The sequence below is a fragment of the Monodelphis domestica genome, chromosome 7 (assembly GCF_027887165.1).
Source record: "Monodelphis domestica isolate mMonDom1 chromosome 7, mMonDom1.pri, whole genome shotgun sequence".
Classification (NCBI taxonomy): Eukaryota; Metazoa; Chordata; class Mammalia; order Didelphimorphia; family Didelphidae; genus Monodelphis; species Monodelphis domestica.
In genome coordinates this window covers 77,476,378-77,487,904 of record NC_077233.1, presented here as the reverse complement: position 1 = coordinate 77,487,904, position 11,527 = coordinate 77,476,378, and the positions used below count along the sequence as shown (strand labels likewise).

At 38.1% G+C, this 11,527-nt stretch overlaps 1 protein-coding gene across 15 annotated transcripts in view; it reads left to right on the top strand.

Moving 5' to 3' along the window:
• The first annotated feature begins 1,134 nt into the window (after positions 1-1,134).
• The window catches only part of IKZF1 (IKAROS family zinc finger 1), a 127,913-nt gene continuing 117,520 nt past the window's right edge, over positions 1,135-11,527 (top strand). For 12 of the 15 annotated variants that reach the window (XM_056804854.1, XM_056804852.1, XM_056804850.1 and 9 more), the window contains exon 1: positions 1,135-1,518. In XM_056804854.1, the coding sequence (XP_056660832.1) occupies positions 1,290-1,518 (229 nt within the window). In that variant the 5' untranslated portion in view covers positions 1,135-1,289. The remainder of the gene's footprint in view (positions 1,519-11,527) is intronic. The other 3 variants (XM_056804855.1, XM_007500409.3, XM_007500406.3) reach the window with 1 other exon arrangement.

Genomic DNA, 11,527 nt, shown 5'->3' with positions numbered 1-11,527 from the left:
GAAAGTAAAATTGTTAAGTAACTTAGGGTTGTCTTCAAACCACTTCCCCCACCACCATCACCACCATCCAGGGCTGCGCCTTACCAATTACCTTCCTATTGAAGGACCTCATCTGACCTCTCTAGGCAAAGCTCTACTATTGGGTCTTGTCTGTCTCCTACTTTACATCAATCAAAATTTACTTGTCCTGACCCATCCTTTTGGAAGTTTCTTGTGTCCTAGATTATATCTACTTGATCTTTGCTATATGGCTTGTGAATGCTCATAATCTCCCAGCTATCATGAATGCATTTTAATAGGTGTTTCCCGAGTCAAAATGCCCCAATTCAATGGAGTGACAGATGGTGGAATTTCAGGCACTGTGAGGGTACTTTGAGGGGCTAGTGGGTCACTATGCTCCTCAAATCACACTATGAATTGGCTGTCTGCAGAACCTATTCATGAGTTCAGTCCTTCAGGGAGGGTGGGCTGTAAGTTGTGTACCAAGGTTAGGGAAAGGAAAGGGGGAAGGATCCCTCATTTCTACCTTAGTGGTGGGAGGGAGACAAGAGAAGTGATATTCCATTGGCTGTTAGGAATCTTCCATACACATGTGTCTTTCACACACACTTTTCCACACGCCCATCTATGTAAGACTCCTCTCATCATTTGAACTTTGAGGCCTCAGCCCGAACTGAGAAGAAAAGAAATTCCAAGTGGCCCCTCTTTGGCTTGGGGAAAAATTCAGCATCTTGGACTGCTGCTAAAATATGGGAAATATCTAAAGACTGTACCAGTGTCTTCATTCCAACTGTTACTTTTTAGTAAACAGGTCATTGTGTGAGGGCACAAGCAAGTGGTGATAAATACCTTTCTCTCAAAAAAAAAATATATATATATATTCATATTATTATATCTGTATACGTATATACCTAGGCATACACCATACAGCTGGTGTAAACACACAATAGCCATCCCGACTTCCCACGTGCTGGCACACACTCTCTTAGGAAAGTCCCTAAGTTGAGGATGCTGTGGGACCCCAAGGGTTAAGAACTGGGGCTCTGAGAATGCCCGTGCAATTTTCTAATGTCCAGGCCCATCGGTGCAGAAAGGGGTGTGCCGTCCTCTGACAGCATCACTGAGCCTGCTACCTCCAGGGCTGGCTGCTGCTGCTGCTGCTGCTGCTGCCGCTGCCGCCGCCGCCGCCGCCGCCTGCCTAGTCCTTAAATGAAGGCTGCGAGGTGCAGGATAGTAGCAGTGGCGAAATGCCTGGAGCTGGCCGCGGGCTGCAGTGATGTTGCATTGGAATGAGGAAGTGGAGTGGAGAGGGGAGGGACCGAGAGCGGAGCTGCCTCCTGCCGCCGCGGCTCTGCTGCGAGGTGGAGCAGCAGCACATGGAGCTGGAGAGGACTGGGAGAGCTGTCTTCTGCCAGCCCCGGCCAAAGCAGGTACCGTACACCGCTCAGCACCGCCGCCGCCGCCGCCGCCGTCGCCGCTTCCGGAGCCTCCCCCGCAGGCGGGCGCTCGGCGGCCAGGGTCAGTGCCACCAGCCCGTTCAGCGCTCTCTCTCGTAGAGCTCCGCTTTTACCATGTGTCATTAATTGGGTTTTTTCCCTTCTTTCCTTCCTTCCTTCCTTCCTTCCTTTCTTCCTTCCTTCCTTCCTTTCTTCCTTCCTTCCTTCCTTTCTTCCTTCCTTCCTTCCTTTCTTTTCTTTTTGGTTTGATGGGGTGGGGGAAAACACCTGTTTGCGCGCTCGCGCTACAGAAAAGTTTTCTTGTTATTGTTGTTGTTTTGTCCCTTAGGAGTTTGGGGTCTGGCTTCGTTTTAGGGCATGACTAGGGTTCGGAGATGAAGGAGGGAGCGTGTGCGCGTGTTTGGGGACACTGGAGGGGGGTCGTCTGATGTATTCTGCAGCACATCACGATTTCTATTTTTGGAGACATTTGGAGGCTCTCTGCTTGGCCAGGGGGTGATGGGTAAGGGGGTTGCCGGCGGGCGCTAGGAGAACTGCATGGAGAAATAAGAATAAAGGAAAGAGGAACTGTTTGCAACATGAAAGTTTGTAACTTTTTCAGAGAGCTACACCAAAGTGCGCTAGCTATTCACTTGAATTCCTTTGCATTTGCTGGACAAGTTTTGAGAGGCGTAATAGTCTTGAGGGGAAGGGGGAAGGCTTTCAGGATGGTCTTCCTTCTGCCTGGGGTTGAATCGACTTTTTCTTTGAAGGGTGCTCGCCAAAGTCTTGAGCCAGACACGCTACACGATATGCAATCCAGTCCCAGCAAAGTGCGCAGGAAAGAGACAGAGAGATAAAGAGAAAAAAAAAAGGGGGGGGGGGGAACAGAAAAAGAAGAAGAAATAGGGAACAATGAGAGCTGAGCAATTTCAGGAAGTCATTGTGAAAGAAAGCTGGAAAGATTACAAAGTCTAAGTAAGCAGGTCATTATAGCAAGTAAATATTGCCACTCCAGACAGTCCCTTTTATTCTACTTGCAGCTTTAGAGAAGTTTATCCCAAGCAGAAAAGACACTTGGGCAGCACCCGGGACAGGCCAGGAAATAGAAAGAAGTGGTTCTTGAAAGTTCCAAAAGTGAAGTCAGCTTTTAAGTGGTTAATTCATAGCTTCGGAAACATAGAGGTAAAATAAAACGAATAAAATAAAGACATCTAGGCGCAGTAAGGGGGGGAAAATAACCTTGTCAGTCTCTTCTGGCGCTCCTAAGTTCTTTTAAGAAGCTCACGTCTAAGTTTCTCCATTCTCATTTACAGGAGAGAGGAAGGACTTCTGTAGCTAGGGAGGAAAGTCTGGGATGACTTGTAAAGAAAATATTAACTGATTGAACAGACCAATGTGTGCTGTAAAATGAGAGCGTTCCCATTTGTACAGGAGTTGTTTTTAGCTGAGAGGCAGATGCTCTTGTAGCCGCAAGCTGCCGGTTGAAACACTGCGGGCTAGTCCTGAGCAGAGCGCAGTTAGCATAAAGAAAGTCGTGTGGGATCCAATTCTATATAAAGAAGTGCTTTTCTTAAAAGAAATAAAGGAAGGAAGAAAAAAAGGAAGGGGGTGCTGGTGATGGTGGGAATGGAGGGCAAGAGAAATGAGTTGCCCATCTAGCTTGTCACTTAGAAAAACTAGTTTCTTTTCTTAATTTTGAGGAGACATTTTAATACTCTTTGAGATGATTACAGATGGACAGATTAAGCTCTGTAAGAGGCATGATCAAAGTTTTTAAAAGTTACCTATGTGTTTTCTCTTTGCCAATTGAAGATGAGCTACCATATATGTCTATGCATAGACGTATACATCATGCTATTTGTATGTATATATATGCATAGAGAAAAAAATGGATACTTTCAATATTATTTTGTAGATTTAAAAAAACTTGTTATTATGACTAACTTCTGAGGAATCCTATGTAGATGTGATTTTAATTTTAGTTTTTTTTAGATATAAATTAGGATATTTGGATTATATGCAGGTAAAAATTTTATGGGGCCAAGAGCAAGTATTGGTATCCAATAAAGAGGCTTTGTCAGCCCCATTTTCTTTTCTGGAACAGCTTACGTATGAGTGGCATTAAATGACTGCACTTACTGCACACCATTTCTGCTTTGACCATCCTTACAATTACTTTTACCTTTTGCCAGTTATGGTTCCATCTGAGCTGAGAAGCTTTTAAAAAAACAACTTTTTCTCACTAGGTTAATAGACTTCTATTAAGAAAAAAAGGGTTGTTGAAAATATTTCATATATGAAAAATACATGGCAAATTTACAGACGATCAATATTAGTGGTAAAGTTTTGACTCACATGTATCACCTCCCTCAAAAAAATATAAATAAATAAAACCGTAAGGCAAAGGCGCTCTTTCTTCCGGATTGTTGTGTCTTTATTAAGTGAACTCAGAAATAAAGGTAATAGTGCATATTCCATAGGAGAAATGGAGTAAATTGAAGAACAGAGTAAAAATTTTATATAGGAATTCTGAAACCTTATTGAAGTGATAATAAAGCAGGAATTTCAGGTTGTTGTTTTTTTAACAGAATTATTTATTCCACTCAGTTTTTAACATTAAATGATTTGTGACATAATACCAAGAACAGAGATCCATTAGATAATATTTTGGCATCATAAAACATTATATTTGAACAAAGAATGAATTTTTCACATATATTATGGACATATAAAATGAATTGCTACGGTGTACCAAATATATTTCAAAGAAACACATATACTTCCTTTTTTGATAAAATGTAAATAATGGGTTTCAAATCTGATAATTTTATGTGAAATCTACTAAGTTTTAACATTTTATGCCAGTTGGATGCTCTTCTATTGTTCATTCACTCTTGTTCCAAGGTGATGGTTGAAACATATGGGGAAAGGACAACTTGTAAACTTTACTGCTGGTTTTATAGCTGACCAGAAGGGCAATCATCAACTGCCTTAATATCTGATGAATATAATGATTCATATCTCCAAATCTGAAGAATTCTGGGATAATTCTTGTCCAAGATTAACAGTTAACATCATTTCGCAGGATAGAATCATCGAGTTCACTACAGAAGGTACCAAAGGGCTAAATTTGACCCTTTGAGAAATTTCTTGAGAAGTTCTAAACCAAGGCTGGTCTGTCTAGCCAAGCATTTATGTCTTCTAGAAATCAAGATTAACATTTGTAATTTGATTGAAAAGAGGCTTAAGGATCCAACATTTCTTCTGAATACAGCAGCTTTTTTCACTAATTCAATACCAAAACAATTCGGTTTTGCTTTATGCATTAAAGACTTTATTACCATGTAACTTAAAATTTTTTTGATCAAATTGAATTTTTTTCTTGATTTGGATGGGGTACTTGTCACATCACCTCCCTAATGTTAATAATGCTATATTTTTTTTAAATGTCAGTTGAAGAGAAGGGGATATATTGAGATTAGTTTGTTAAGCAGGCATGGGAAAAAAGGTGTTTTAACATACCTTCTCTTACTAAACATTGAAATTTATGAGCTTTGCTCATGAAAATTTTTAACCCAGAACTGTTCTACTTGTCAAGTGTCTGGGGAATATTATGTGTTCACCAGTAAAATAACGGTGCTTTGCCAAGACTCCCAAGAACAACATAGTTTTAAATAGCATTCCTGACTTTTTTGTTGCATAAATTCTAAATGAAATTGATACAGCTTTACCCAGTTCATAAAGGAGCCACACTAAGTCACTTTTAGGCCCACTTTGTTAAGGCACATTTCCTCAGAAAGAGAAAAATGAAAGGATTTTTTAGAATTCTAGCCTGTTTCTAGTATACCATTGAAGAGATTTGTATCATACACCTGTTCTGGGATGATATAACTAACTGTTCTTCAGAATGTACATAAAACTTTATATTCTCAGGGAAGTTTTATAGCCACTTAAAATTAATTATTTTGTGTAATATGATGACTCTCTGATCATATTATTTCACAATTAGAAAACTGAGATATAGATAGGCCAAGCAAAGATGTTAATATCAGGTTGGTTTGTTTTTAAATTTTTGGAATTAAAACTCAGATGTGTTGGTAGGTTATAGAGAAAAATTGGAAATTTTTTAGGCTCACATCTCCAAGAAAATAGAAATAGGCAATGATCAAACATTTTATTGGGGTCTTTATAGTATTTCTAAATGGTGACAAAAGGTAGGTTATGACATATATAAAAGCTAAAAGAAGTGAAACCTGGACATCTAGATGAAAATTGAGATCCCTGCCATTGGTTTAGGTTGTCAAAACACTGGCTTCACAATTTTGTTGAATGACTCAGTTTTGTTGTTGTTATTTGTGTGTGTGTGTGTGTGTGTGTGTGTGTGTGTGTGTGTGTATGTGTGTGTTTACTCTCCTATTTGGTAAATTTAGGAAAAAAAAATAGATTTGTCTTTTAACCTCAACCTTCTTGTGACTCCTCTTCAAAAATCAATCACTTTGCACCTTAGTTCACTCTCCTGTAAAAGGGGAATAGCAGTTTCTGGTAAAATAGACTCAGAACTCTAGACTGTCAGTGTGCCATACCATTCATTATCTGTTATATAATATTTGAAATTTGTCCTCTTTTGATCTGGCAAATATTCGGCATAAGAAATTTGAACTACTTGAAATGAAATGCAGTTTATTATAAGTGAAATGCATGGGGGAAATGAATTTACAATTCTGTGCCCTTTACAAAGTGAGGTTTAAGGAAATAGATGGGCAAATCTTTTCTCATTGTATCTTCTGAATAGCACCTAGGGAACAAGGGAACTTGGCTACTTTTTGGTCTACTTTAAAAAAACTGTCTTAAATGGGTAGCAGTCTCTCTATGGGTCACATCAACGAAAGGATGTTGTGAATCACCTCTTGGAAAAGTGGAGAACACAAGACCTGAAGTTTTTCCATTTTATCCATGCATGGTCCCTGGTGATGGTGGTTTAGCATTACCAAATTTTGCTTTTACCTTTCCTGAACTTCCTGACTGATGAAAATACTTGGTTCTCAGATGCAATGAATTAGACTCCAAATAGTTTTTTTGAACCCATTGTGATAAAAGTCTTGTCTCATCGGTATTCATGACAATTTTTTAACCCAGAACTGTTCTTACTTGTCCAGTGTCTGGGGAATATTGTGTGCTCATCAGTAAAGTAATGGTGCTTTGCTAAGCCTCCCAAGAAGTCCATTTTTTCTCCTTGTCTTTTTTATAAGTACAAGCTATTACTGTATGGCAAATTGGTCCACACTCTTCTTTACTAGAGCGGAATGGGAAGACATCAGTGGAAACTTGAGGAGGTGTCTCTGGCAGGTGGTATTTGATGCTGTTCTCCTCTCTGAGATATGTTAGTCATGAGTTTGAATATGCACCTTAGGTCGATCTCCATTTCCAAATCTTTGAAGATCTGAAGTCATGAGAGAAAGAGTTTCCCCTGAACTCTGTTAGGTGCACATCTCGCTGGTGAGTGCGGCACTGTTTCTTTGCTATGGTAGATACTCCTTTTCTTTTTTTCTTGGTATAACATTCTAGGAATGGGGTTGCTTCACTCACAGAGTGTCTTCATTTGCACATGTCTGCCTCGTGTCAGTAGATTCGACTTGGTAGAGGAATAGCTTTAGCATGATGGAGTATATCATTATATTTCGTTTTCGCCTGGTGCCTTCTGGTTGTCCCCTCGCCCCACCTTCTGATACCTAATAGAGAGGTGGCCACAGGTTTGCAGAGTTGCAGAGTTTAATGAATTGCCAAAGTGAGGCCCTCATTAGGGAAATGCCCATTCTTCATTGTTCCTCATTCAAGTGTGCAAAGGTTCATTTTTCTTTAGGGATCCCTTCACTTTCTAACAGGAAATCTGATTATTTGTAGTCTCCTTTTTTATGAAAGTCTGCTCTAATCATAATACATAATCACAATCATAAATGTGGGAATCAGTCACTTATACTATGTGGCACAGGATCTGAAGAAATTCCATTTTTCTGGTTGTCCTTGCTACTTTTAGAGTGGATATTTGGACCACTAAGAGTTCAGTAAAGTGAAATGACATCTTTGTAGAACTGACATGTATCTGGTCGGTACTATTTAGAGGACTCAATGTGGAAATCTGGATTTAGGGTATGTACTCAGAGTTTGAAATGCTGGGGGAAAAACTGATCACTTCTATCACAGCAATGTTTGATCTGAATCTTGATTTAATTTTGATTAATTGTATTTGTTTGGTTAATAAATGTAATTAAGCTAGTTTTTCAAAAGGCAAAACTGAAGAGGAAAAACTGAGTAGAAAACACACCACCTCTCAAAACTTAATGGAAAAATGTTGAATTCAGAAATCTTTAGGAGAAATGAAAATGAGGAATTGATCTTTCTTAAACTTACTTCTGAAGCACTCTAAAATTCCCTCCAGTGCTTTTAATGGAAACTAGAGAGAGACAGCCATCCCCTAGTGTGATTCCCTACTTTTAGACTAAACAAGTGACCTTTTCCTTAGTATTCGTGGTGAGTTCTGTGATGGGGAGGAAATTAAAGTGGAATTAAAAGTCTCAAAGTAGAAACATATTGATAAAAATTGTGAAATCCACTTTTTATAATAATAAAGTTAATCATCCCTGGCTTGTTGAGAGAATGAACACTTAATTACTATTTTCTTATTAAACTGGTTTGGAAATTTCTGGTACTTTTCTTTAAGTGCTTCCCCCATTCAATATGGGGTTGTATAACATAAAGCTTACCTGAGTCAAATGGGATTTGATCATACTTATTAACAAAGCATAACATTTTTTATAAAAGAAAATTTGTTTTGCCATGGTAGAGAAAATGAAAATCTAACATTGCAAATTACTAAATTAAAATTATTTAATGGATATAAAGTAATCCATTTGTAGGACTGGAACAAAAGGTGCTTTCTTACTGTGTGCTCTCTGATGGAAAAGAGGGAGTTCTGATGCATAAAGGAAAAGATCCCAGCCATTCCAGTCATATCTGGAATTTAGCTCCTAGGAGAACCTACATAGTTATTTTTATGAAGCAGCAGGATCCTAACTGGCCAAACCTCCTAGATTTTGTTTCCAACCAAGTCTGCATCTAACTTCTTCATGACTTAAAGGCAGGATTGAAGAGCTTCTTGAGCTCAGTTTTGTTTGAAATAGTAGTACAAATAAAGACTATTATGTGGAGCTCTTCTGGTGTATATGTCTTTGAAACATTCCAACTAGTTTGCGATTTCCCCATAATGTCGAATGAAGTAAGGATTTGGAATTAAACTGCCAATATGAACTTTGTAAACATCCAAGACCCACAGTGGACCCTAATTTAGGTTGCTTGATTTCAAGGCAACTAGTTGGCACGATGAACAGTGCTAGACCTGAAATCACTCACACATCCAGACTCAGACACTTATTAGCTCTATGACCCTGGTCAAGTCTCTTAATGTTCTGCTCAATTTCCAAAGATGTAAAAGAGGAATAACAATAGCACCTGCCTCCCAAGGTGGTTAAGGATAAAATTAAAACTTAAAATGCTATATAAATGCTAGTTATTATTATGAGAAGAGTTACAGTAACCCTTTAGTTGTCAGATATTTACTTCTTTTTTTTTAAACCCTTACCTTCCATCTTGTAATCAATACTGTGTAGTGGTTCCAAGGCAGAAGAGTGGTAAGAGCTAGGCAATGAGGGTTAAGTGACTTGCCCAGGGTCACACAGTGTCTGGGGCCACATTTGAACCTAGGACCTCTTGTCTCTAGGCCTGACTCTCAATCCACTGAACTACCCAGCTGCCCCTAGATCTTTACTTCATAAAAAACATAATTTAAGATTGCTTTTATTTCATAAAGAACTTTCCAGAGTTTAGGAGAACAGGGTACATTATTAGTGTCCCACTGTTAGAATGTGATCGAAGTACTACAATTTTGAAGCAGCAGTTCACAGGACAAAAATATCTCTTACAAAATAAGCCAGCCAGGTAGTACAGTGGATAGAATACCAGACCTGGAGTTGGTAGGACCTGGGTTAAATTTTGGTCTCAGATACATCCTTGCTGTTGGACCCTGGGCAAGTCATTTAACCCTGCTTGACTAGCCCTTGCCACTTTTCTGTCTTAGAATCATAATAAGAAAGGTAAGAGTGTGAAAAAAGAAAGAAACAAAAATGCCATTAGTCCAGATTTTTCCTGTTGCTGTTAAATATAAAGGGTAGCCAGTTATAAAAGTGTATAGTTTGTGTAAAAAGTATTTAGCTCAACAACCAGTATTCCTAGGTAGCACTTTGTTATAATACAGTATAGCTTTCTTACCTCCCAATTCTCATTGTCTGATCCATAACTTCCAGTCTTCCATGTGTATCAAATATATTTGGATATGTTGCAAATTGCTTATACATTTACCTCTTCTGTTACAATCAACGTTATGTAGTTTTTACCAATGGAAGGAAGAATTATATACAATACTGGAGAGTACAAAATGTTTTTCTCTAGCTCTAGACTTCTTTCAGATTCCCATGCCCTCAGGTTTAAGGAGGCATCACCATTTAAGGCTAGTTCAGGTCATCTAATGTTAAAGCAACTTGGCATTTAGCTGGGAAGCTAGGAGGACAGTCAGAGGTTAACATGGATAGCTGGAAAGTGGGAAATACTTTGTAGTGTTTGTAGTAGAAAGTGCATAGGACTAGGGCTCAAGAAAGATGGGTTCTAGTCCCAACTATGCCCCTGCCTGTGAAAACTTTGGACAAACCTCAACCTCTCTCACTTTTAGTTTATAAAATGAAGCTTAGATCTCAAAAACTCTTTTCCTATTATGAAGTCTGTTTATTTTGTTTAGGAATTTATCATGTTGTCCCGAGATCTTGTATTTAGTTTGGTTTTTCATAGTTAGAGGAGATGAGAAACTGTAGTTTATTTAAGTAGATAGCCAGCCTTAGTTTCAGGAAGCCCTAGATCGAAGTCCTGTCTCTAATATATACTAGTTGTGTTAGCATGAGCAAGCCACTTAACTTCTTGGTGCAACTCTCATAAGAATATATGGTAAAAATCTGCAGATCTTTATGGGTAGAGAGTTTCCATACCTGGAGGTCTCTACTGATGAAATAATTGGTTTGGACTCCTTTTGTCCAAAAAGGTTGTGGAAAACATGAGCTGTATATAATATCTAATTGAGTTGATTACATTCCAGTGGGACTCAGTCAATTTCATGTCTTACCACTAGTTGTAAACTAGAGATCAGGAACAATTTCCAACTGTATTATATAAATCTTATAGTTTCTACCACAGTGGACTCATTGGAAACTCAGTAATTATCACTAACAAAAATGCTTATTTGTGTGCAGATTTTTATGTAAATGAATGTATTTATGTATGAAATGTTCACTTTCCCAGTTCTGATTTTTAAAATAATGCTCCCTACTAAGTGTAAGATTTGATCGTGTTCATATAAACCAGTAAATTTTTAAAAAATTTTCAGGGACATTAAAAAATAATCTTAATGGATCTTAAGAGCCTATGATTGGATTAATTGTAATTAACAATTTCTTTGTGTTTTCTGAACCTGTGTGCATTTTTTATTTTGTAGTTTCCATTGTCATATGAAAATCCCTTTATCATATGAAATCTTTCCTACAAAGAATGAAAAATGATGTGTTGTATTCTTGGTGCTAGCATTTTACTTTGTAGGACACAATACCTTTATGAATGTTGTTTGGTTATCCCTTTTAAATAAGAGCCTTGGAAAGCAAATGTCCAGGGAGTGCTTCTTGTTATCTGTCATACAGGTAGCCAGATGCATGTAATCACTCTACTTTTTGGTTATCTTACATAAATCATTACTTATTTGGCAAGAAAGTATTTGAAAGGACATATTCTAAGTCTGTATGGCTCCTCCTAGAAGATTTGGTTTTCTTTTCCTGTAGTATTTATAACTCTTGTGCATGTGTATAGTTCCTTTTAAATTCAGTAGGAAAATAGAAAAAAAATGACTTCTACCTTGATTAAATTGATAGGCAGAATAGTAGAAAAATAATATGAATTTGGGGAAATTACTAGGCATGTGTCAATATTTGTTGTTGAGT